The 27,712-nt window shown below is 41.0% G+C and overlaps 1 protein-coding gene across 1 annotated transcript; it reads left to right on the top strand.

Moving 5' to 3' along the window:
• The first annotated feature begins 416 nt into the window (after window positions 1–416).
• Window positions 417–9,843, top strand: PCTP (phosphatidylcholine transfer protein). Its single transcript, XM_058039019.1, has 6 exons — window positions 417–617; window positions 3,263–3,380; window positions 6,875–6,954; window positions 7,288–7,459; window positions 8,113–8,180; window positions 8,707–9,843. The coding sequence occupies exons 1-6, from the start codon at window positions 417–419 to the stop codon at window positions 8,776–8,778; spliced, it is 711 nt and encodes a 236-aa protein (XP_057895002.1). The 3' UTR covers window positions 8,779–9,843.
• Window positions 9,844–27,712: the final 17,869 nt, after the last annotated feature.

Below are 27,712 nucleotides of genomic sequence, written 5' to 3'. Positions count from 1 at the left end.
CAAGCAGCTGTACAGCAGTTTTGGGTTCTTTATATCATACTCTCATATGTACAGTCCATAAGGAAAACTGCCTGTCAAAACGTGAAGACATACAAAAATACATGTGCCCATAGTGTTCAGTCTGTGTCCTTGGGGGACACCGCAAAGGGAAGGCCCTGACCAGCGCACCCACGGACCCGTCCCGGTTCTGGCACCACGCTGATGTCTCACACATTCAGAGGCACCACCACGGAGACCGCGCCGAACCCGGGTGCGCACGGAGCGCACCTGCAGGGCAGGGACGTCCCGAGAACCGGCCGGGAGCCCCGAGCCCGCTCCCGCGGCCCCGCAGGCTCGGCGGGCCCGGCCCCGGGGCGGAGCGGGGCGGGCCGGACGGGGGCAGTGCCCGGCCGGGGCTTGAGCCCGCCCGGCCGGGGATGGCGGCGCCGCCGGAGCTGGAGGCAGCGGCGGGGACGGCGGCGCCGCCGGAGGGGCAGGAGGCGCTGTCGCGGGGCTTCTCGGAGGAGCAGTTTGGGGCCGCCTGCCGGGAGCTGGACCAGCCGGCGCCGGCCGCGGCGGGGCCCTGGCAGCTCCTGGTGGAGACCATGGGCGTGCGGATCTACCGGCTGTACCACCAGGTGGGCGGGCTCCGGCTGCCGGCCCGGGGCGGCCGGGGGGCGGTGGGTGGCAGGGGTGCCGGGGCGGTGGATGGCAGGGGTGCGGTGCTGACGGGGATGCGGTTCCCCGCACAGGCCTGGGCTCGGTTTCTCCAGGCTCGCAGAAAGCCGCTTTCCGGGTAATGCCATTAAGTGCTGATGAGAAAGCTGCTGGGCCGCAGTGACCCCGCGGAAGCGAGCTGGGGAATCCCGGGGGTTCCGTGTGCCCCCCTCTCGAACCCCTCGGACCGGGGTTTGTGCTCAGGGCAGCGTGTCCCCGAACATCCCGAGCCCCGCCCGTGTCGCAGCATCCTCTCTCCAGGAGCCCGCCCCCCTTCCTGCCTCTCTCCACACCACACTGATTTCCCACCCTTTGCCCTCTAAAATCAGGTAGTTCAGAAAGGGTTGGAATGAAATTCTTCCCTTTTGGGGTGACTAACTTCTTTAATGAACTTCCGTGGTTTAGGAACTGACTTGTGATTGACAGTGTCTTCATTCTGACAGGGATTTACTATTCAATACTGACTTCTAAATCCATATTTAAATATATATATAAATATCCTGGTTTTTAACTGAGTGATCATAGTTTCCTCTCAGCTCCTTCTGGACTTCATGCTGTTCTTTGCACGACAATTTTGTATTTGTATTCTGAGAAATTATTTCTGACATGGTAATGTTAGAAAAAACCAGAAAGCATACAGGGCTGTGCTAAAGTCACAATGGGGTGGGGAGAGCCTCTTTAAAAAAAACATCACTTCATAGACCTTGGAATTTTCTTCAGTGATAAATAGTCTGTGTTGACAGCGTGGATGTGGTGACTGGCAATGGCCAGAGGAGCTTATCAGTCAGTGCACACAGCTGGGTGAGACTGGGGTGCCTGCCAGGTATCCATGCAAGGATCAGTGAGTTGCTGGGGGTGTTCCTGCTGGAGTGGATGAAGTAGAGGCTCTAGGATTAGAGCTCAACCCGGAGCTGTGAATGCATTGTGCATTGTGCAGTGGATGAAGGCAAAGGAATTTTGGGAAGCTGGGTTTGGCCAGGCTCATGGGAGCAGAGAAGCCCTGGCTCACTGCAGTGGCTGTGCTGCTATTGCATGAATGCAGCTGGTGAGATGGAAAGCAACTCAGGCTTCTCCTCCTCATCCTTTTGTGCTTTTATGCACAGGGACTGTAGAGCTAAAAGGACTATTTGAAACTAAAAAAACCTATTTACAGGTGTCTGTCATTTTTAATGTGGTGTACGATGCCCCCAGTTTGGGCTGGATGGACAGACTACATAGGATGTGAGGGACCTTTTCAAGTCCAATCTTGGGACTCTTCTAGGAAATAAATCTACTGTTTTGTCTTTCAGTTGCTTCAGATTGCTGCAAGAGAAGATGAAGTCTAGAAGTAGGGTCTTTGTTTAAAGTTGTTACTGGAAAAATTAGCTTTTAGCACGTACTGAACTGCAATTCCCCTGCAGCAACAGTACTCCAGGAAGCTGAAAGCAGCAATTATTCTTCCTGTTGCCTTCTCTTTTTGCCTTGTCTTTCCACCTTCTCTGCAGGCTGCAGAAATAGATCTGGGCCTTCCTGCTCAGTGCTGCATTCCAGCCAAGCTGATTGACTGTCCTGATGACATGCCTCAGAAAAATGGAATCGTTTCAGTCTTGTTTTAACCTTCTTACTGTAAATTGCTGGTTTTCTTGTGAGAATAAAAATGTTGATGCCTCTTAGAAAGATGATGAGTGCGTGGGGTTACACAGATGCTGAATAGTTCAGGTTTGAAGCTGGTGATTGGTGCTCCAGAGAAGCCACAGTGAAGATGAGTAGCTTAAGTTTCTTGCTCACATTACTGTTTTCTGGTACTTCAAATCCTCATCTTCTGGAGTTGATTTGTGAAGGCGAGGTAAAGAAGAAAAGAAGGTTGTATAAGCCTTCTTTTCCTTTCCTTAGGAATGCTTTGATTTGATTTCTACACTATATATTTGAAATACTCTCATTGTTTTAATTTAGTCCTGAACTGTCATTGCTTTAAAATAGTCCTGAACTCGTACTAACAGTGGTACAAACATTGCTCCATAGGCACAGATGGAATTACCATATGTTGAAAGTGACATTAAACAGGAGATATCCTGCACCCCACCCCTTTAGTGCATACAGCTTTCTGAAAGAAAATAGCTGATAAATATTCAAGGCAGATATGAGTGCATTGTATGTAAGCATGGACATTGTAAAGCATTCTTGCATCCCAGCCTGATGTGTAAGCAGAACTAACTTGCCACAAGAATTTAATGCTTCTGGCAAACCTCAGTGTGGGCAGGATTCAGTCCACACTGACCACTGGAGCTGAAGAGGGGACTGTGTGAAGAAACATGCTCCCTCTGGAACTCCTGGTGAAGTAAAAGGGTACTGGTGTAAGGGAAGGAACAGCCATTGTGCAGGGCAGGTCAGCCTGGCTGCATTTACACTTTCATGTATAGATCAAAAAGTCGAGAGGTTAAAGACTAAATCTTATATTGTTTTCTGAGCACAGCTCTTGAGCATATTTGTAATTTGTGCCCCACCTAACTTCCCTCAGCTGTTCTCCCTGATGCAGAGTGCTTCCCTTTCCTGTGTGACTTTTCCTCTCTTCATTCTGTTTCCACAGCAATCAGGACTTTATGAATATAAAATCTTTGGTGGTCTTGCTGACATTCCCCCAAAATTGTGTGCAGATGTCTACATGGACTTGGATTTCAGAAAAAAGTGGGATCAGTATGTTAAAGGTAAGCTCATCTCGGCAGTGTAAAAGCAAATTGGAATCCACATTAATTGTTCCCACTAAAACTTTCTTCAAAGGTATTTCGAAGTTACTGCCTCCAAAGACTTTGGGTCAGACTTAAATATCTTTTGGGATAAGGTTGCACTCTGCAAATGCACAAGTAAACACTGATATGCAATCTCTAATGTCTCAACAGTATTTCCCTTTCCTCTGGAATGAATTCTTTCCATGTTGGTTAAAGCATATGATTGGCATCACTGGTTATGCTGGAGCACTTGTAACTTCTAGTTGTAATACTTAGGTTAAATTTTAGTAGATGTCTTGGGGAGAAATGGGGTGGTGCCTTCTGTGCATCTTTGCACAGGGCGGTGGAGCATCATGGAATTGCAGGTTGGAAGGGACTTCTGGGATCATCTGGTCCAAACTTCCTTGGTGAGAGCACAGTCGAGACAAGGTGACCCCGCACCCTGTTCAGCTGAGTCTTAAAATTTGTCCTTGGGGAGATTATTTCAAAGGCTAATGTCCTTATGAAAATTTTTCCTCAGGCTTCCACCAGTTTGATGAATGGTGGAATATCTTTTCCTGAAAGCATGGGTTGTTCTTGGCACCTTTTACAGTCAGGAATGGGTGTATCGAGAGCGTATGGCTTTTACAGAGAAAGGAATAACTAATTTAGTTACGTTTATTTAATGTTGTCTTTGAAAAGGGGCATTAAACCTGGATATCCATATGGTGCTAAAACATCCTAAGTCAGCAGTAACAAGGTAAGGGTGCAGCTGATGTAGGTATCTAGTAATCCATTTATTTTAAAGATGGGGAGCATTTTCTTTTTAAGCCTGTGCTTGAAGTCAGAACAGGCCAGTAAAACTGAAAAGTGGTCTGAGTGTTTTGCTGAGCAAAGAGCAATGTTAAGAACCAAAGACTTGTTAAATGTTGTGCTTGTAAGGTTTAGGACAGCTCCAGGGTGAATGATTGCTGATAATGCCAATGGCTGCATTGATACAGAGACCCATAAATTAAACTCATGTCAGTCTTGGGCAGATTTAAGGAGTAGTGTCTTCGTGAAGAAGTGTTAATTGTCAAAATGCTCAGTAGCTTTCTTGTAGCAAAAGCCATTTTGCCATTAATGAAGCAAAGAGTCAGAGTGGGACTCAGCATTATTGTATTGGATGTAAAAACACTCTCTTGAGTTACTTCAGTAGTCTTTAAGTGCATTTAGGAGAAATGAATGCTTCTTAAATAAACACCTTTTTTTTAATTCCTTCATAGAGAAAAGAAAGGAAGCTGCTGGGGGAAGCTACACCCTTAAACTAAAAGCTAGATAATGTTGCAGAGCTGACATTTGTATCCTTGCTGACCATGGTTTGTTCATCTCTTAATTTCTACTTGTGCTGGTGCTTTAAGTCCAGCATTTCGTAGAAATTAACTCTTAGAGGGCTTAAATATAACATAATGCTTTCTTTCCTACTTAAAAATTGACACAAGCCCACCTGTTTTTTGGGATGATACATATGATGAAAGTGCTAGCCAATGTTTTAAATGTAACCCCAGTTCAACCTGGGTTTTTTCTTTCACATTTGGGAAGAAACCCCAAAAACTTCCACTGAGAGCCTTCTTGCTCTTGGTGTTACTCTTTTTATTCCTTGGTGCTCTTACAGCCATGCAAGTGGCAGTCCAAAGGAGAAATCTCTGCTGAACATTGAAATAAAAACGTGATCAGAGCAGAAGTAACTGGCTTTTTAGCTGAAAAGGCAACTGCTTCTGCGTGCTTCTGAATATCCACAACATGTGGACACCCTGAGGCCTGGTTTGTGCTGCAGCTGCCAGCTCAGCAGGGAAGTTGTGACTGAGGTACCACGTGCTTCTGTGGCGTGGTGCAAAATGGTTGGGCCTGAGCAATACTGAAACTGGCTACTCCTGATTGCAGCACCTTCCTGACTGAGATCAGACTTCCCAACAATTTCACAGTGATAACTGACTGCTGAAGCAGTAAGTGCTGCTGTCCCTATTATGGATGGAACAGACTTGTGATCTCTTGTGGTGGTGCTAAATGAAATCAGGTTATTATTAAAATGCACTATATTCTGGTTTGAAGTGAATGCAGGTGGGATGTGGTTTATTTATTGTGGTTTTTGTCCTGTGTTTGCAAAAATACACAGGTAAATGAGGTAGCTAATAAGAGTTGTATTGGGATCTTTAAAACACTGTCATGGTGCCTTTGTAAAAGGAAATCTCTGTGGTTAGGAGTGAAAGCTAAGTGAATAATCCAATGCTCCAGTGACCTCTGGTGGAAAACATAAATGTTGTGGGTTATTACAACACCAGGTGCATCCAGTGCTGCTGCAGCTGGAGAAGAGGAGAAGCTGTTTCTGTGGGTGACAGCTGGTCTGCAGGGCATGCCAACAGAATCCTGGTTTGGAATATATTATATAGGGAAAGAATCTCCCATCTGGGGCACTGTTCTTGCCTTGTCAGTGAGATTATTGCTTTATTCTGGCCTCACTTCCAAAAACCTGGCTCTGGAGGATATAGAGCACCTCAGGCACAAGTCTGCTGTAAAGGAAGAAGAGGCCACTGTGGCTGTGAAGGTGGAGCACCTTTCTGGATCCCACTGTCCTTTACTGCAGACCCTGGGCCAGCCCTGGCTCAGCCCCAGGGCTCAGCAGGTTCCACTGCTGCCTCAGGGAAGGAAGCTGTGCTGTAGACAGGTTTTCAAACTCGATTGTGTGGTTTGATTAGAACTAATTTTTCTCCTTCAGACTACTCTCCAACTGAGTCACTGCCATGTTTTAGGCACTATTCTTAGGTTACTTTTTTTTTCATATTCTGCTGCCTTCTGATTTGAGTTTCCAGGCAGACTGAAGGTGGTGTAATGAAGGCTCATAAACTGCTCAAGATTCTAGTTTGCTGTTGCACGTATGTACTGCTGTGAAATTCCTGACAGCTTTTCCAAAATTCATTAATCCCCGTGTAAGATGTCTTCAGGTGTTAGAAAGCTGCACTCATCCTAGTTCCATGTTAATTCAGTATAATTTACAAGGGTGATGACATGCCTGTGAAAAAGCACATTGTACTCTTAGACTGTGACTTAAACTTGTGCAGAACATGCACAGGTGAGGAAAAAGCTTTGAGATGGAAAAGCTTTGAATGAGCAAACTGTTGGAAAAGCAATTTGACTCTGTTGTCCTCAGAATTGTTCTCATTTTATGGTCTGGGGTTTCTGGATTTTTTGGGGGGGGTTTCTTTTTTTCCACCAATTAATCCAATAGCCAAAGAAAAACAGGCCACCTATTTTTGTGTATTTGACTCCTGAACAATCCTGGTACAGAACTTCTTAATGTCTCTTATTGCTAAAATTCTACATACATATAAATTTTGACATCAGGGTTGCATGTAAAATGTGTACATGTCAGAAATCTGAGCAGTTCTTGATGCCATCTATATTTCTGTTGCAGTAGAAATTAAAAATATCTAACAGTCTTCTTCTTTCAACCGTAGAACTGTATGAGGAAACATATGATGGTGAAAAAGTAATCTACTGGGAAGTGAAGTACCCTTTTCCTCTCTCAAACAGAGATGTATCCTTTCAAGTTTTTGTTCCCCTTGCAGTTTCTGCCACTTGGTCATCCAGAAATCCCAGCAATGAACTGATTCCATCACTCTGCTGCACTGATCTAAGATCTTGCAGTCCTTGTGTTAGATGAATGTATGTGGCATGAGGAGGAGCGTGGGTGCCTCTTCCCACACAGAGCTGGAGCTCCCATAGCTGAATTACTGCTCTGCAGGATTGAATCCTGCAGGGACTCGAGAAAGAGCTCGAAGGAGGGGCTGTTTGTGATGGAACTCACTTGTCAGCTCCTCATCCCTCCAAGTGACATTGTTTTGACGTGGCTCCTCAACTTGCAGTGCAGTATGTCTATATCCGGGAGAGCCGGGAGATGGATGTGCAGGGGAGGAAGATCTGGGTTGTGTTGGCAAAAAGTGTGGCTGTTCCTCAGTGCCCTGAGAAGCCTGGCATTATCAGAGTTAAGAGCTATAAACAAAGCCTGGTAATTGAAAGTGATGGCAAGGCTGGAAGTAAAGGTAAGACGTCAAGAAAATGTGTGGCAAGTCGTGTAGGCAGGGAGTGTATATATTAGCAAAACACACAAAGAGGGGGACTGGAAATTTTAAGCCAAGGTTTACTTTAAGATGGATGAAACCTTTGGAAATGTCCAGTGCAGTGCACTGGTGTGAAGAATCTTTTTATGTAGCAGTTGGGCTGGGTGATTAAGAATAGTCCACTGACCACTTCCTCCTGCCCTCCCATGCCAGCCCCAGTCTGCGCTGCTTTTCCTGCCAGACAGTTCAGCTGGGGAGACTGCTGCAGTTTCCTTAACTCAGCAATGATTCTAGTATTGTGTTTTGACAGATGTATAGATTAAAGGGTTTGCCTAGAGCTTGACTTCTGTCTGAGATTAGTCTTTTAAAGACAGTCTTCTTTTATAAGACAGGGTGCCAGAAATGGTTTACAGTAATTCAAATGCCTTTTGTGGCTCTGTCAGCTTCCCAGAGGTTAACAGGGAATGCCTGTATTTACTTCACATTTCACTTCAGGAAAAGTTGAATTTTTTGTGCAGAATTGAGAGTAGAACTGTTGTAGTTGGTGCTTCAGGATGCACTGACAGCTTCTGCCACAATGTGTTAGAGCTGAGGCTCAGGTCACTGGTATCTGGTAACTTCTCTCTCCTCTCTAGTCTATATGTACTATTTTGATAATCCTGGTGGCATGATTCCAACCTGGCTGGTCAACTGGGCTGCCAAGGTAAGGAAAGGATTCAGATAATGATCTTTGGATAATCTGTTTCAAGCAATGAATTCACTGCAGTCATACCCATCCTCTAGGTTTTGGGCAGAATTATTTTTTTCTGGAACAGATATATCAGTGTTCCTAGCTTTCACACAGTCCCATGTTTTCTGTCTCACTATTGTATGCTTTCATGACAATGGTCTTAATTAATTTACTTATTTTAATTCCTGTCAAATTCCTTTGGTTTTTCAACCAGGCAGGTACATTTCTGCAGCAAACCCCAAATAATCTGTGTTTCAGAGAATATATGAATAGCCTCAAGACAAGCAAACTTCAGTAATGCAGTTTATTCCCAAAATATTCAAAGAATGGCTTGATGCTATGTACCAGATCTTAGACTTTATCTTAGAAAATTGGGTATTAGATCTTAGAACTGTATCTGTTTGATGTCCTTGATCTATATAAAGGGAATGCTCATTTTGCTTATAGTTTTTATTGGTTTCATTATGCAAGAATAACTTTTCTGCCTTTCTCTTTACAGAGTGGTGTGCCTGCTTTCTTGAAGGATATACAAAAAGCTTGCCTTAATTATTCTAAGACACATGGGTGTTGAAATTGATTTGAATAATTTAATTCCTAGATCTCTGCTCTTACAGGAGCAGATGTTATATATTACACTGGATAAAATCTACCTCTAATATTGGAAAGAATTCTATTTTAGTTTGAGTTATGCCTTGAGTTTTATTAGATTTTTTTTCGACTGAAGAGCTGGCCACTGGCAAAGTAGCACCAATATCAGCTGCAGCTTTTGAAAATACTCAAGTTTTACCTTGTTCCCCATGCTTTGCTTATGGTGGTTGTCAGGTATCAACTAGAGGAGTTCTGTGCTGGATATGTTACATCCTTGCACAAGAGACAACAATCTTACCAGAAAAATGTCTGAACTTGGACTTATCTGCATGTGTTATGCCTGGATCTGCTTTTGCTACCCAAGTTTGTCATTCTTAAACTCTCTGCCTGATATAAACCTAAAAAATGCTGAGGAATGAGGTAAATTACTAGAAATGTGCAATAGGAAGTCTGTGATGCTAAGCTCCCTTAAATCCAGCTGTAAAAAGATCAGGCCTGAAGCCTTGCATTCACAGCTCCATACTTCTGCATGAAATGTAAAAACTTTTATTTGTGTCCAGCTAGAAGAAAAAGAAGGTGACTTCTTGCATGTCTGGTTTAAGGGGAACAAGTTTTATCTCCAGAGTCAGTAGCCTTATCTATAAAGCAGCTTGGACACCAACTTGAAACTGGAGGTAATTTTAAACTGGGTGCTTGCCACTGAATGTGGATGAGCTTGATGTGGAACTTGGGCTTGCTTGCATTTTTAAATTTAATGCTGATATAAAGAATGGATGGGGACACACTAAAAGCTTAACTGAGCAGGAAATTAAATTTCCAGCACCTTTTTTGGTGGTGGGGTGGGTGGAGGAGGGACAGGGAGTGCATAAAGGAATGAGAGGACGCCATTCTCAGGGATTTAAAATATTCAACATTTTTCCTAAATCGAATCCTGTTTCTGAATCAGTCTGGTAATGGAGTAGCTTTGTGTTGTAAAAAATAAACAATTGAAATGATGCATTTACACCTTGTGTGACTATTTCCAATAAATCATTATTTTGTCCATGTAGTGTTCTTGTTCTGTCTCCATGGTTTAAGAGTTCCATGCTGGGCAGGTCACACATGACAGGCTGATACCATGAGCTGCCTTACTGTTAAAGGATTTTGAAAGAATAAGTTGGATTAGAACTAAGCAGGATTCTTGTGTTCTGCCAGCAATTCAGGCATTTTTCAATGTGTTTGACTTGGAGGCTGTCACTGGATTGGATATTACAGTGTTACACAACATGATATAACAAAATTATAAAAGGAGGATGAATCTTCCTGGAGCAATGATGCAGACTAATTAATTTGCAGTTTTTTTCTGAACAAAACTGACCTCTGTGGCACAACAGTCCAAAACTTCCCTGTAATTGTAAACCTACCTTAAAATTTGAGTTGAAATGTTTATAAGCAACATGTACCTAGTGAGCCGAGTATGTGTACAGAGATGAATCATGTATAAAATAGATCATTTTTTCATTCTTTTTCTCCAGACAATCTAATTTTGTTTAGTCTTTTAAGGAAGTGAAAGCAGGAGGAAGACTGAAAGCATTTTACAATCATGAATTCACTTTGTCTTAGACTGGGTATCCCTGTGTGTGCAGTGTGCTGAGACACTGAGGCTGAGAGCTCAGGGGGCTGAATGGCTCCATTGTCAATCCTGCCGAAAATTGGATTTCCTGCAGGCCCTGCACTGAGCATGCAGAATACACAGCCTTTGCTCACATATCCACGCTGAAACCATGGCACAGGCAGCTTCTTGTGCCAGACACAACTTTCTAAATTAAAACACGTTTGATTAAACAGCAGATACTAAACCCAGCTTTTCCACTGTTTACAAGCAGCTAAGCAATGATGTGAAGTGAAAGCAACATCAGATCTTGTCTTTAGTTCCCTGTGGGCTTTTAAAGTAACATAAATATGCAGTGACACTTCAGTTTAAGTCTGGGTTACTACACCCATCTTGTATTACTCGGGAAGAAAAGTTCCAGCCTGTGTGATGAGGCTTCGTATCTGCATGGGAGATTGTGACTAAAAAGAGTTGGTATTTTCAGTCTTTGGATGTAAAGACATTCTTAAATCATTTTAGAGCATTATTAATGACTGATTAAATATTGATCTTCCATAAATTATACATGTGTCATGTGAGCCTTCCTGGATAGCTTGAGCAGGAATTTACCTGCTGGGAAAGTTGTTAAGTCACCATGCATTATGAATTCTGGTGCACAGGGTTATGAAACATGAAACCCCCTTCCCATGCTGTTTGTTCATGTAGCACCTTGAAGTTGGTTTTGTTTCATCAGCTTGCCTAAAACTGGAGTGCAAAGTTAGTTCTTTTAGTGATCTGTTGTAAGGAAATGATTGTTTGAATAAAAAAGGAATGAACATTTCTGTTAGGTGATGACTGAGCCTCTCATCTTCTCTATCCCACCCCAGTTAACAGATTGGGAGGTATCACACTACAGATTTCCAGGGACTAATGAAGTTTCTCAGCAGCCAAATAGAGCTAGAAAAATGCTGTAGTTTCAGCCAACAAACAGGCATCTGCTCCAAAGTGCAATATCAGAGTTTGCATAAATCACAATAAGCTTTGGATCTATTCTCATATAGAACTTCTGTTGTAAATTTAGCAGCTCTTACTGAAACATGTTTTGGCATGTTCTCCACAGAAAGAAGTGGTGGTTTTTTTGGAATTATTGGTTTCCCCACTCCCTGTTTCCATAAGGAATGATGCTGTAACAAAATGAATATAAATCATTCTTCCACAATGTGTTCCCGCCATTCAACTCCATTCTTTCCATGCAATCTCTCTGTAAAATGAATGTATTTGAGTTGGAAGGTAAAGTAAGGCAAAGATTCTCAGTAACCCAAAGTCAACACAGAGAATGATGTTAGATTCACAGTCACTGGAGCTGCCTCTTAGAAGATGATGTGCAAAGGGAAACACAAATTATTTTTGCTCAGGAAACAAACAACTGGTTGATGCTTCACTTCTCAAGCAGGTCATCATCTGTTTTATGATTTAGTGGAACAAAAAATGTGGGAAGACAGGGGGATAGAGTGCTGATGCTAGTCCATGCTAGTAGATGATCTATCTTCCCAGCAGCAATTTTGCTTCCCATTATGTCAGTTTTCTATGTACAAAGAACATTTTCAAAAGGGGTCTAATGATACTTAAATGTCACTCAGCTGAGAGCGATTTCTCCCTGAGCACAGATTTGCCTTCCTCTTATCTAGATGATAATTCATAACCAAATTTACTGTCTCACTGTAGTTCTCTGATCAAACTACTACACTTTCAAACAAAAACCTTTGTTCTCACTCCTCTCAGTTTAAATACGCTGAAAACTTCCATAGAAGTTAGTTTCCAAAATAGAAAAGAAGGCTTGTGGCAGGAGCAGAGTTGTTGCAATCCAGATGGACTGCATGAAAGATAAATGCATTTTGAGGAGCAATAAAAAGAGCAAATCTCTTCAGCAAAATTGGTTTTGCTGGGTTTTTTCATACCACTCTTGTTTGTAATTGCACACTTTGGAGTCCTGATCAATAAGGTAAATAAAACTGGTGTTAAAGCATCCCACTCATTCTTCTCTGTAACTCCAAGGAACATATTAATTAGGATTACATTTGCACACATAAAGAGAATGTTATCTTTCTGTTAGCTCAGGATTCTCTGTTCTTTGAGAACTTGACCATAAACAATTATTCTCATTTGGAATGTGAATGATAAATGTATCCTTAAATCCTGCAGTGAGACAGGAACATTTTAAATGGGAACTCTCCACTGGAAACCTTCATTTCCAAAGTAAGGACTGCATCCTGTGAATAAGTGTTTCAGTGGAACCTGCCTTAATAATCATGTCAGAAGGCCTTAAACACACATATTCATTTTAGCTGTGAAAATTTTCCTGCATCCCAGCTGTGAAGCAGCTTAAGCTGAAAGCTGTTCCTGCATTGTAAGCACAAGTACCTGTAATATTAAGGTTTAAGTGAGTTTGCCTTTATCTGTACTCTCTGTATTTCCTGCAAATTCCAATATTTTTCTAAGGCCTGTTTCAGCTCTGGAGGCAAAAGAGATTATGTGATGGACTGTGAGAATCAGGTTTTGCTCCAAGCTTAATTGTCCTATCATTCTTCGTGTATGGAAGAAACCCATGAGAATTAATCATGTTCTTCCTAGGATGACAAGCTTGGGATTGAAGCAGTTCTTCTACCACACATTAGGCCAAGGGTTCCTCTGTTCTGTGACCAGAGGCCTGCTGTGAAGTTACAAGGCTCACTGCATTGCTGCATTTTTTGGAAATTTTAAGTCTTTCCCTGTTTAGATCACTCGGAGCCATGGGGAGTTTGACTTTTATTATTCCTGGTGCATATACATGTCTTCCAAAGCATGATAGAAATTGTGTGTAATTGCCTGGAAATGGATATTTCACATTCAGCTGCAACTTGGAGTTATGTTTTAAGAGTGGATTTTAAATATTATTTTTATTGCGACCAGGCTACTGCTGTGCCTTTTGAAGTAAATGTGTTTTCTCAGCACGGAAGCCATAGAATCCATTTGTGCATTTGAGCGGATCTCACAAGAGGCCAAAATTGCCTGGCCAGCCATTAACCCTGTGAAAGGCTCATGATGCTGTTCAACTATTCAAATGAAAACAAACAGTAGGAACATGCCTTCAGCAGGAAATTACTGTGGCACTAGAAGGGCCCATTGTCCCAGAGTGTGAGATGGACATGTGTAAGAATACATGGCCTTCCACTGATTTTTTTTCTTGTAACATGGGAATAAACTGACCCTTGATAACATTTAAGGTGTGGTTTTAAGAACCATGAAGTTGAGAGCATTACCACTGAATAATGAGCTTGATAAATTCACTACGATGACAATCAGGCGTTTAGAAAAACAACTTTTAAATCCATTTGGAACAAGTTAGAGAATAAGGATAAAGAAGTAATCCGAGGATCTTTTAAGGTCTTTCAGCAAAGACAGGCCTAGAAGTACCTGCCAGGTCACCAAATGCAATTTTAGGCATCACATAATGTAAACCTTTCCCTTGCATAAAGTATGTTTCACAATTTTGTGCTTAAGCCATCCTCTCTTTCAGACTTGTAATTCTGTATGCTCAATATCTTTGCTAGTAAGTTTGTTGTGAAAATATGACTTGTGTAGAGAACTTGCATTTTGCTCCTTTTTTAGTAATGTTTTTTTAGTGGCCAGTAGATATCAGAATGTTTTATGCCAAAATAAAAAAGGTTTTTTCTCAGTGATGATAATCAGCAATGAAACAAATTGCTTTGAGAGACTGAAATCTCTGGTTTTGGAGATACTCAGAGCTGAAGTGGACAAGGCCCCTGGAAATTTATCTGACCTTGAAATAAGAGCCAGCCTCAAATTTGTTGCTGCTCTGGTCATCATTTGACTGGATGATGAGATGATCCCGTATGTCCCTTCCAAGCTGAATTATTACAAGATTTTCAATATTAATAAAGCTAGGAGATTACAGTGTGAATCCTTCTGAGAAGGCAGCATTATTTTCTTTCCAAATGCTGTTATTTAACAGACTGACTTCCAATGAGATACAATGAGACACACAAGTGTAGGAAAACCTACAATCAAAATCTGTATAAAAACAGGTACATAGAAATTTTTGGCAAGATACTTTTTGGAAGCTGCTTTGTTGTTTTAGTTTCTTATTGTAACTAAAATTACTGGTATGAAGTCAGTGAGAAATCTGAGAAATTTAAGCTAAATTAAATTAAGGCAGACTTTCTGAATTTTTGTTAGTGAAACAATATCATAATAAGCATTACATTACATTCCATAAGCAATAACATTATTGAGTGAGAGCATGGTGACTAAGTTTGGAAAAGGACAGCAAGAGCAGACAAACTGAGGCTGAGCTGCTCACTCCCAGAAATGTTACTGGTGCCATTTGTTATTGCTCATTTCCTGTTGCATCCAGCAGCTGCAGATCATATCTGAAATGTTAAAAGCTGGGAAAGGGCCAACTGGGCAAGGCTGAGGTGTAATCAAAGAGAAGATAAAATGCAGATTTAGAATATCTAAGAATTCCATGATGATCCTGTAGTTGTACCAAACAATCAAGGCAGTGTTTTTAAAGACAGCATGCTAAGCCAAATAGCATTCTCAACATTTTAGCCTTATACGTTGTGGACTCTCTTTTTGTCAGGTGGGAATCTATATTCAATCACATTTAATTAAAATTAAATTCATACTAAAGGATATTTACTGTTAGTAAGTAGACTCTTCTTCTCCAGATCTGGTGCTTATTACCAGCCCAATTCAATATTTAGCAACAGAAGAAGAACAAATCTTTGTGCGATGATCCCATCGTGGACTTTCTTCTCCCCAGCCCAATGATGGATATTTCCAATTGACATTTACTGCTGAATGCAATGTCCTTTACTGTCACATGTCTTCCCCTTTCCCTTCCCCTTTGAATACTGTGTCAACATTTGGGATGAGCCCAAATCCCAGTGTGTGATCCGACCTTGTGACATCGCAGCCCCCTGAGCTGCCAACCTGGCCCTGCTTCCTGCTCCAGAGAGGGAGCACAAACAGCCCTCTCAAGGATCATCTGCTGCCCAGACATTATCTTTATCTCTGTTGCTGCTTGTCCATTTTAATGTGTTATAAAAATCTTACACGGATTCACAAACAGCCCTCTCAAGGATCATCTGCTGCCCAGATATTATCTTTATCTTTGTTGCTGCTTGTCCCATTTAATGCACTATAAAAATCTTGCATGGGTTCACGGTTGCCTTCCCAAAATATGTGTTTGGATCTGTGGATCTGTACTTATTGGGGAATAGGAATTATGTCTTTTGGGATTTGTAACTGTTGAAATTAAGAAAAATGAGGGGGAAGAATAAAAATCACACTGAAAACACAGTAGTAAATATGAAATTATGTTGGTCAGTGTTAAGCAGGGCAAGAGCATTCTGAAAACAAACTATGTTTTTTGTTTAAAATTATGTAATTAAATATATCCAGTATATTTGATAATAAAATATTCAATTTAAACAACAGGGCAGTTTTTCGGGGGCATTAGTCTCTTTTTTCATTTAGCAGAGACATGTTTTGAAATATGCAAATTGCATGTTTTCATTTTCTGGGCCAAATAATGAAGGAACACAAATGTTGGCCAGAGTCCCCAGAATGGGACTATTTTCTAATTTGTAAAGCTGCAAAACTGTTAGTTTAGCACAGTGGCACTACTGCTGGAAACATCAAATTCTTAGGGTATTTTAGATAAGATAGCTTCAACTTCTGCTGTTTCCTGTTTTCTCCTCATATTTTGAAAGGTAAAAAAAAAAAAAAAAAAAAAAAAAAAATTTGCATTGCTCCACCCTTGCCTTGCAGAGAGGCTCTAACTCAAATATTATTTTGTTTGGGAGTAAGTTTGTTTACAGCTGCAAATAAGGAGAAAAAACAAAAAAGGTTCCTTTTAAACTGCTCAGAATGGCAGTTTCAGTAAAACACCTTCAGTGCTTTCCCAGCAGAGATCAAAGGAATGAAATCCCAGAGGGCTTGGACACTGGGGTCTATTTTTGGTAGTGAAACATCCACACAGTTCCTCTGCTGTACTGGGGACATCAGAGGAAACTGCAAATGCTGTAGAAGCTTATTCTGATGTCACAGGCTTTTGGGTGGGTTAAAAGGACAAATAGTGAGCCTTTCACTTTGGATTTCTCTTTGTTAGCTGCTGCTTATCAAGCAAAATGGTGTTTTTGTCTACCTCACCTTCATTGTCCCACAAACAGCAATTACTTTATTCAAGTATTGGGGAAATCTGTAATACAGTAAACTACATGAGTAAACAAGTTTTAATTTTTCACTTGGTTTTAAAACATACATTAAAAATAGTAATTTGATTTGTTTCAAATGCAAATACAAAATATTTAAGCTTTTCCCACCTCATTTTCTTCCCACTTTTCAATTATTAATTACTAAAAATAAAGTGGAGCTAGAGAAAGATGCTAAGAAAGGTATAGCAATGAGGAAAATAAATCTTCTGATTTGGGCAGAAAATGGGCACAATGCTCCAACTGTCATTGAAAAATGAGGGAAAAACTATTTTTACTTTTGTGAAATAATTTAACGCTTTCCAGCTCATTTTCCACTGCTGCAGAACAGTTAGTCCTCTGGATAAAACAGAGGCAAAGTATTAAACTAGCAGAAGGAAATAAGCCTTTCCTCCTCTCCCAGCTGTGTGGCATGGGCAGAACATGAGACTCATCCCTCTCACACTGCTTAAGAGTTCCAACACTGGCTTTGCTCCACATCTCTGCCTCCCTCTCAGCAGATCCTTTAGCAGAATCCTGCCCCTTTTCCCCTGGGTGGATTCTGCCTGTGTTGAGGAGTGGCTGTACGGGGCAGCGCAGTCAGGAATATCCATCTCTTCAAAGTGCTGATGATGCTGCCTCATGAGGGAGCAAACTCAGAATGAGTTGGAACACCCCAGTTTGCCAACCAAAGGGGCACTGCAGGATAGAAATAAATATATTTAGTGTCATCCTAAATTTGGTTTCAGAGAGCAAACCACTGTCTGCACAGGGAATATGATCGTTCCTTAATGGACTTCAGGCAGCAGACACTGATAATTCGAGGATGCTGGCAAACAAACCTGTTGAAAGCAAAGGAAGTTGACCCATCCTAATTGATCAGCATGGACTCCAATTTATTGATTAAATCAGCCACTTTATGTAACAGTGTTAATTAACTTCATGCATATTGCAAAATCCAAGCTCACGATAGGTTAACAGAGAAAACTCTAACCCCTCCTTTTGTTTTACCATACCCATGATTGTTTATTGAAAACAGGACCAGCGTTCTCACTGTGATATGAAAGGTTCCCAAAACCTCCATATCTGTTCCCAGAGCAGCTATCTTTTCCCAGAGAGCCCAATGACAGAGTGTTTTGCCTGTTATGGGAAGACTGTCTGACAATCTTATTGTTTATAAAGTGGTGCTCGAGAGAGACTAATTGTTTATAGAATCAAGCCTGGGAAATGCTTTACAACTACCTTTTACTTTTCCCTCTGCTGTGTACCTTCATGGCCTCTTTCTTTAAGCCACGCTAGAACCAGACTCTCCACACAAACCTGCTGTGTTCTGATGCAGTGGGTGATGCTCTAAATTGGCAGCCTCGTTGTCTTACAGCATGACCTTGCATCTGCAGCCCGGTGAGCCAGCTGGCAGCAGGATCACTGGCTCTGGAATGTGGCAGAGGGGAAGGAAAGCAAAAATACCTCGGCACAGAAAGGCATGCATGGGAATCAACTGAGGGCGAAGCAGCACCTGGAAAAGGGCAGCAAATAGAGCTTAGTAGTGAGGAAAGACTGCAGGAAACTGGGCACCCAAACGCAGGAGAGCCAGGAAGGAATATCAAAGCATTTGCAAAGGGCCACAGGTAGCCTGTGATAAACAAGGGCACCACCAGGCACACAGCCCTCGCTGGTCTGTGCAGGGACAACAGGAGCAATGTAGACACAGTATCTTTTCTCTTTTTTTATCTGAAAAGTCACATCAGCATTTGGTTTCCTTTTTCCTGATACTTTCCCGATGTTTCATGTAGCTTTGGGAAAACACCAGAAAAAATTTGAAAAAACAAATTTCATTTACATATAAAAAAAAAGCATTTTCCTAATTTATGCTATTCAGAGATTAAAGTACATCTCTAATACTTTTGTATATTAAAAAAATGTAGGATCTGGCCATCACTGAAGAAACAACTGAAGCAGACTCTGAGTTGGGACTATCAGTCATTAGGAAGGACCTCACTCAAGTTTATGTGAGACTCATACACAGAAGTAAATTCTGGTGCAAATATTATACAGAATTTTTACCCTGCAGTTTTACTGTCTCAGTGAATTGAATAAGAAACCTCAATTCAATATTTAAAATCTCATTAAATCCCTCCTTACTCCAACACATGTGCGCACAAACAAAACACATCCCATCTGGTCATAGGCATCTTTGAGTATTTGCTTAATGGCTCCCTAGCTGTGAGGATTGCAAAAATGCTTGAAAACCACATACACCCTAAGATCTGGCAGCTGGAAGATTTAAGTCTTCCCCAAATAATGAAATGTGGCTGCGTTTGGCACTCGTTTCCATGTGCCAGAGAGACCAGCAGCGTTTCCCTGCAGTGCAATAAGGCACTGCCCTCTAGTGCCGTGCGCCGGACCCGGCATGGCTCGGAACAGAATTGTGTGACAGCACAGGGCAGCGTTGGGTTAAAAGATTTCATTTCCTGTCCGCTGCTCTCTGTGCCAGCATTCTGCAGAGTGACGTGGTGACTTTTGGCCAGGCCCTGGGATGATCTGTTTGATGCTCATATGGAGTAAAGTGAGGATGCGGCCATGAAAAACTCCAAAATCAGGCAAGAGGCATGAAAGAAACTGTGCTAAAAAAGTAATATAACATCAGAGAAGAGGAGTTGTTCGGTGAGCCAATAATCCCCAGGCAGGGTAGGGTTGTCTTTTCCTCCACTAAATAAACCCCCCAGAACTCTCAGGTGGCTTACAGATGGTTTCCCATCGAGTTTTTCCTGAGATCATATAAGAAAAATTTGTCAACATTCAAGACTAAGGCAATTTATTGGTCAATATTGAGTCCCTCGACTCGTAATGAAAAGAATTATAATTAAAGTTTTGCTTTATGAGGCCAGTTTCTGGATGCTGATAAAACACTTGGTGGGAAATGATTCTGAACCACAAATAAAAGGCTTCCAAAGGAAAAACACATTGGAACTGCATGGGCTCTGAGTACAGTTAGGTATGATGTGACTAAAATAACTTTGGCTGTCAGCACTATCTCACGTTTATTGATGGCTGTAATTGTTACTGCTGCAGTAGGAGGAAAGTTGAAACAAAAAATATTCACGCTGAAATAGTTCAAAACTTGATCGATAACTTACCAGAGTCCATGAGATCTTTGATTTGCATTTTGGGCCAGTACTTCAAAATGTGTTAAGAGAACTCAAGCATGGCTCATAACTGACATGAACAATGTAGAGTTAAAATATCTGCAGGGGAAGATTCGTGAAAAAGTCTTTTCTGCATTTCTGTCATTTAAAACCTATTACTTTTTCTCCAGATAGAGATGCTGCTCAGGAACTAGAAAGGTTAGGATAATTATTCATTCAATTTGGACAGTACTGGGAAAAGCCCCTCATCTATATTGTTCTTTTTTAAAGTATATTCTGTAGCAAGGTGATAAACTGAATGTAAGCAGTGTGAGCATCATTCAACATCCACTGAAATCTTTAAGTGTTCTCTTTTTACTTCAGTAGTCATCTGACTAAGCCCCGAAGGCAAAATTTAAAGTTAAAATTAAAATTTGAAGTTTTTTAAGGATTCACAGTTTTTTTGTTTGTTTGTTTTTGTTTTCAAACATGACTCAAAATAAAAATGAAACAAATGACATTTTCTCTGATATCTTTATTTTGGATCAAACCTATGAGTTCTTATTTATGCTTTCCTTTTTACTGAAGCAACTGAATAGTTACTTCATGGTTCGACCCGCTGAGATGAAGTAGTTTGATAAATTCTGCATTACATCAAAACGTGATGTTGTAAAACTGCTTTCTTTTATTGACAAAGGATGAAATGTCACACCAGCTGCTGCCAAATACAGTCACTCATAAGACATTTGTGACAATCTCTTAGTATAATCAGTTTTATATAATTTAGGTAGCTGTCTTCTTGTCTCTGTTTGGTGAAAGTACACCATAAGAAGTAATATTTTTTGTCTTTTTTTTCCAGTTGATTGAATTTTATAGCTTGGAACAAGAGTAGAAATAATATTCAGAGTTATTTCTAGGAGAGCACAGAGGAAAGCAACACATTGTCATGGTTCAAAGCAAATATTTTTCTATTTTTAGACACTCCTACCTTGCAACGTGCAAGAACCCTACAATAGCATCTAGCCAAGTGCACTTCAGCCCAACTTCACCCTATAGCAAATGGAATGCTAAAAATGGTAAAATCCAAGACAAATTTGTAACATTTGTTTCTTGAATTCAATAAAAATACCAAAGAGGAGTGCTGGTGAGATCTGCAACAGCCCTCTGGTGTTACAAGAAGCAAATTACAGATCAATTCTTCATTTCCTTTTGCCCTGCATTGGGCTAACATTTTATGACCTTTATAAAAGATCAGAACCAGGCGAATGGTGTCATTTTGCACTGTTTTGTGCAAGAAGAGCCCAGAATCAATCCTGTTTTGAATTTATCATTCAGCCTGCAAGACATCCTCAGTGCTTTGCAGGATTGCAGGAGCTAATCATTTACCTCTGTGTTATCTCCACAGGACGTAGCAGTGATGTACCTATAAATGATTTCTTGAGCAAAGGCCTGCAAGCTTGGCTGCTCCCTCCCCTTCCTGGTCCCTCTCCCAGCTCTGTGTATATTCAAATCATCATTCAGGCTCTTCTGATACAACATTTTCCAGCACCAGTGTCAGTTCCTGTCTCCCAGCCCCAGATGGATGACCAGTAACATCAGCTGGGAATGAGCTTTTTATTACTGGAATTCCTTGAGCAGTGCAGAACCATTCACTCAATAACTCAAACCAGGCACAAAAATCTCCCGGCTGGGCAAAGAATTCATCTTCCTTCAAGCTACCAAAGACTGAAAAGAGCACCTAAAAACCTGGCCATTAGCTGGTGCTTTTATTTGCAATGTACATAAGGCCAAAGCAACAGCAAATGGAGTTATTTCCCACTGAGGAGAAATAGTTTTCTCTAATCTGCAATCAAAAGAGGCTTGACACACATTAGTACAAGGATATTGCTTTCAAGTCAAACATTTTCCTATTGTTGCAACCATAACAATGGAATAAGGAACTGAGTGACAGAAGTTGCAATCCTGGGGGCTGTTAATGATGGATCTGAAGCTGGTTTTGTTCTGTGACCTTAAGGGAGGTGTGATGCAAGAAGGGAGGCTGCTAAGGCATGTAGGAAACAGCCCCTTTCACAAATCAGACTTAGCTAAAATCAGCTTCTAGAAAAGATTGGGTCAGACTTATTCAAAAAGTTAGGGCCATTCCATCAAGGAAATAGAAAACAAATATTCAATTCCTGCGAAAGCAGCATTACCCTTCTGATCCAACCTATGTCTCTTTTGGAAAGACCAACATCTTTCCTCTGCAGTAATTGATGTCATGTAAACTTGGCAACACAATGGCAACTCCAGAAGCTGATCCAGAAGAACATAACCAGAAATTGATTCAGTTTGAGAAATCAATTAAGCAAGGACTTAACTACAAAAATGGAATTGCTGGTCTGAAGTGTCAAAAGCAGCCAGAAAGATCATTATTGTTGATTGTAAGCTCAATAAGTGTTACTGACCAAATATGCAAATACTTCCCTATCCGAACCTGAAAAAAGGGGTGTGTTGTGACAGCAGGAGGAGTTTCCTTCAGATTATATAAAAATGATGGACGGGAATGATTTGTGGCATGGGAAAGTTTGCTCTTGTCACAAGGGAAAGAGCTACTAAAAAAGCAGCCTTGGGTTGTCTCAGGGGTAAAGGTTTTCCTGATTGAGATTATTTATAGAGAATTAGTTTTTATGGGGGGCGTTTCATTATTTTCTTTTTCTCTTGAGAATTCCATCCGTTCCTTGTGATTCATTTCAGATGTTCCAGATGAATGAAGCATATCAAGGTGTCCTTTGTAGAAAAATTCCAGCAGCAACTCAGTAAACTCACCATCACTGTAAGTAAATCCAACAATCAGAAAATTACTAACATTTGTCAGAAAGGTTCTGTCTTTTCCCTGCAATAATACTGGAAATAATACTAAAATACTGTAATAAATGGTGTACTTTGAAGCAAATCCTCCACATCCCAGAGTGCCTGTATATGTATGTATGCTGTAATGAATTTCTCTCCAGCTAGATAAGAACTCTCATGAGCAGTCTGCATATTTAAAATATTTTCTGCCAGGATGGACACTTTGTGTGGGAAGCTGATTGCTGCTTCTGCTTTATTGTACTTGCAGAACAGGCTCATTGCCATGGCTGTGCTGTGCCAGGGTTAGTGCACCACACTTTCAGCAGTTCTATTATATTACCATGATTATAATCTGAGTGCCCATTCTCTGGAACATTTATTCTTCTAAATTTCTCATCAGTGGTTCTACAGAAAATAACACTTTTTATTCCATTAAAATATCCCATGTTCATGCTTTCATTGATGGAAAAGTCTCTTAAAAATCAAGCCTTAAAACCCTACCTAACAGTGTCTGTTTACTAAATCCTAAACCACTTTAGGATGATGATGATATGATTTAAAATTCAGATTAAAAAGAAAGATACAATCAAATTCCATTAAAATTTCAGGACAATGCTTAGAGGGCTATATTGATAGATTATGCTCTTGTCTGTCTTCCAATCTGTTCTTCAGATTGTTCTGACTCTGTTCTGGACCTTTGATATTTACTGGAGATGAACTGGTGCACCATATCCCACAAAATGCTTTATATCTCCAGCCTCACCTTGTCCCATGACCATTTTCTGAATACAGAGGCTTCTAAGGGTTGTCAGGAGGCATAATAGCTGTGGGCAAAGTGTTTTCTGCGCACAGATTATATGGATACAATCTCTGTGACAGAGGGAATGAGGCAATATTGGGTTTCAAGTTATTTCTCAGCCAGGTCTACAAGGTGAGGATGAAATGATGGCATGCTCGTGTCACAGAAAAGCTGTTCAGTTGTTCTTAGAATCTGTGCTGTGTATAGAGCTTTGTTTGGCCTATTTATACCCATAAAGGTTGCTTCTACACAACCCCCCAGCCCACATTTGTGAGTGACTTGGACTTTATGTTATTTCATTTCTCTGTGGCACTCAGCACCAGACAAAAAGGGAAATCTGCCTCTCTCCATCCCTGGTCATTTCTAATAATTTCTGCGGACACTTGGCCACTATGCAGTAACAGATGCTATGAATCATGAAACTGGACTGCTAAAATATAATCCTGATGAGTGCTGAAACAGCTAAATCCCCCCCAAAAAACAAAAACAGAACCCCAAACAGACTAAACCCCCAACATTATGGACTTAGAGACAATCCTAAAGCTATTGTAAATCACCACTACCTGCTCTGACTCCCCTGAAATTCTGACAGTGTCAGCCATCTGAGACTGGTCCTCCTCATGCAGTAATGTGGAGAGTATTATGCTTTACCACAGCTTTTAAAAAGGCAATTCTCATTCTGACTGCCCTTCTCCATTTTTAACAGGACAATAAGGAAGGAATGTACTGTCTCCTGTCTTTTAAATAAAGTATTTTCCTTCAATCCCATTTTCTTGAAAAAAAATAGGAATTACAAACGGAGTTTTAATTTCCACTCTTCTTATGTTCTTGAAAGATAATTCTCTTTTTCAATGAAAATAGAAACAAATAGTTGAAGATGGATCTTCATCCAGAGAAAATATAATTAGAAAGCAGTTTCTTCAAAGGAGGAGTGACATTCATCTGTTTGAAGACACAGGATCTTTTAGCATAATTAGAACGGTCTTATTTTACAGCTGAGCACTTTGTGTCTCTGCCCTGCCACCTTTGGGTATTGGATTTCACCGTGTTGTCCAATGCTGCCTAGGAAACACTGGGGCCCAGTTTGAGACATTGCATGTCTCAGTCCTTCCCTTTTGAGCCATTTGTAGTTCTGGATCATTGGAAAGAGCATGCTTTGGACAAGCAAAATTTATTTATTAATCAAAATGGGGAAATCCTTGCTTAAGCAGTTAACGTTCTTCCTACTTCACATCCCCTCCAGATTTGAATTGCTGGATAATTTCTTGTATAAAATTCTACATGCTGAAGTCTATAGTTCCTTGTAGAAAAATGCTTGTATATTTTCTTCCAGAAATTACTGCAAGTATGATTTTGGTTTTTTGTATCTTGCACATGAAGTGTCCCTTTGATGTGTTTTAGATTGCACACTTGCACCATGCAAGTGCAAATTTTTTCTACATAACTGCAGTAATTGTCAGAAACTGCAAACATTGCAATAACCTGTTGGAGGTGGTAGAAATCTCTTCTTGCATGGAACAGTTAACTGGAATCTGCCCTTGAGGAAATGGAAGGGTCTACATGCTTAGCATTAAAGAAGTTATTGCAGTGATTGTGGACTTCTTAGTTATAGAACTCACAAAACACAGTGTATTTATTCCTATATTTGCCTGTTAATTATACTGTATTTAAGACATTTTCATATGACAAGGTGTTTTTTATTCAAGGGATGGGAAAGAGTGAACTGGTACTAATTGAAACACTTCTACTATTTTAAATAAACCAAGAAAGACTTATTTCAACTGAAAGTCTAATCGGAATTAATCAATTAACTCTAACCTTTTCCAAGTTAGCGATTCCATCCAATTATTTTAAATAATTTGCCCATCTAAAGATCTTGCAAAAAAAATTACTGTCAATCAAAACAATCCAATTACTCTAAATCCAACTGATTTTTCATTACATCTTTATTGTGAAACTGAACAGAAATGGCTGCCAGGGGATTTTAATCTGTTCTGGTGAAGTTTAAACTTTTTACATAGTACACAGCTATATGAGCAGGAGTTCAATAAATCTACTTGCTCCATAGAAAGACAAATGTCTTGGTTTCCATTTTAATACCCTAAATGGAGATTATTCAGTGTCAAGTTTTTCTGCAGTGTAAGTGTGGCTGTAGGACCAAGGCCACTCACAATTCTGGAGTACAAGCTGGATATCAGGGGTGTATCCCTGATATCCAAAGGCACTGGAGCTAAAGATACCAGAGTTTAAGTTCCTTTCTTCCAATATGAGTACAGACAGATACTCCAGTTTCTGATTCCCTGTCTGGGAAATTAAAAGCCATCTTTTGTTTCCTCAGATGGAGTCAGTGTATGAGCCAGGGAGCCTATTCCCAATTTCAGTAATATGAAGCAGTAAATAACTACTAACAGTGCTGCAAAAAGATGAGTATTTCTGTGTCATAAGTAGCCTGGAAGCTATTCAGCTCTACTTCATGAATAACAATAATGATCTACTGTGTTAGAATCTGAAATGTTTTCAAATCTGCCCCCTGCCCCATGAAACTTCAAGATTAGGTCTGGCACAAACAAGAGGCTGCTGCTACAATGCACGAAGAAGAGCAGGAGCCCCAGCTGGTGAGCATTTCATTTATCAGCGTTCACCAGTGAAAGACCCTTTTTGTCCGCAGTACATTAGAGCAAGTAGGAAAAACTAATGGCTTTGCCTTCAGGAGGCCAGCCAGTCTGCAGGCAGGCACTGTGCCGGTCTGCAGGCTGCCCCACGAAGGCTCCTCGGCTCCTGCCCTCAGCACTCCCATTATTCCCCGGCAATTGCTGCCAGTTGGCTTGGCAACCATGGGCATATTTGAACAGCTGAATTCTTCCCTCGGTTACGCTTGGCACCACCACGGGCTTCAGGGGAGCTACAGGGTGTAGCTGAGGGCAGGACTTGGCTCTTGGCACCCGCGACAAACCAGGCCAAGGCCACCAGTCGCATTTTTACCCTTAATGCTTCAATCCGTAGCGTTAGTGAAAGGAACCCAGAGCATGCACTGTGTCACCTGGCCTGAGGAAGGCCTCGGTGTGGCCGCGAGAAGGTGTGCAGGGAGCTGTGTCTGCTGCCGGCCCGTTTCTGTGACAGGAGCCCGCTTCTCACACCTGCAGCGTGGGCTCGGTGTCACCCGCGCCGCGCCGATCGCACCGAGCTCAGCCGGCGTCTGAAACGCCGCTTTGTTTGCATCACATGTTTTTATTTCGTGAAATAGACCTAAGTGCCCTGAAACTAAAGGAGTGTTTTTTCATGCTGCTATAATTTGTGAAATAATGAGACATTTTGGTCTGTTAACTCCTCTTAAGTCTCACCACAATGTTATGCTTTGACTTCATTTGTGGTTGCAAAATATTTACTTTTCTCTTTAGCAGATTATATGAAGCTGTGTATTTTGTCTTGGGAGATATATACATATATTTATATATATTTAATCTCAGTAGAAGCTGTTAGTAAAGCTATTTTTGTGCTCTGATCTGGTTTTGCATCCTCTTTGAAAATATTTACCAGGATAATGTGGATTTATTCGCTGATGTGATCTTTTCTCAAAAAAACCTAAAAGTTGACATACTAATAATGTGGATTTTTTTCACCATGCAGGTCATATGTATACAAATAATTCCTTACTTGTATAGGGAACAAATTCCCCAAACAATTATTTAGTACTATTAAACCTTCTCTCACTGGAGATTATAAATGGAAGGTGGTATTTTTTAAATTGCCAGAGGGACTTAGGATCATAAGCCTTCTAAAAAGTCAGAGTGAGTTCTTACTAGGTCAAACTCCAGAATAAAGGAGGCAGTACTGTCTGCTTAGGATTTAAACAGCAGAACACCTGGACTTCTTTTCCTTTTTCATCAACATCCAGTCATCAAAAACCTGATCATCACTCACGTACCAACTGAGCTGCTATCCAAGCAGAATTCAGACAGTGGAGATCCAATGCAAATCTGAAGAGGTCCAGCATTCAGGACACTTCTGATTCCTCATTTGAGCCAGCTGTAGTTACACTGCTGCTTATGCAATACGACTATGAAGTAATTAACAATTTAATTAAAGGTTTGTAAGAGGTTATGATATCCTTTGAGAAAAACAATTGTGTATCTAGTCGTGATTCTGTGCCCTGACACCTCCAGTGACAATTCAAACCTGACTCCCTCAGTGTCTGGGAATGCCCCTTTAGCCAGGTTTTCCATGGTAATTAGAGACCATCTCAGCCAGTTCCTGTCTCTCTTCATGCCCTATCAGCTCAGAGCCTCGATGTCTCCATCAGTGTCATTATCTTGGGGACTTCTCTGGTTTCCTAACAG

This window comes from Melospiza georgiana, chromosome 21, assembly GCF_028018845.1.
Source record: "Melospiza georgiana isolate bMelGeo1 chromosome 21, bMelGeo1.pri, whole genome shotgun sequence".
Taxonomy (NCBI): Eukaryota; Metazoa; Chordata; class Aves; order Passeriformes; family Passerellidae; genus Melospiza; species Melospiza georgiana.
Note: the sequence above shows the minus strand (reverse complement) of the source record. Positions and strands in the feature narration are given on the sequence as shown.

Coding starts and splice junctions, on each gene's coding strand:
- PCTP (XM_058039019.1), top strand. CDS start 417: ATGGCGGCGCCGCCGGAGCTGGAGGCAGCGGCGGGGACGGCGGCGCCG. Junction 3,381..6,874: donor GTGGGATCAGTATGTTAAAG/GTAAGCTCATCT, acceptor TTTCAACCGTAG/AACTGTATGAGGAAACATAT. Junction 7,460..8,112: donor TGGCAAGGCTGGAAGTAAAG/GTAAGACGTCAA, acceptor TCTCCTCTCTAG/TCTATATGTACTATTTTGAT.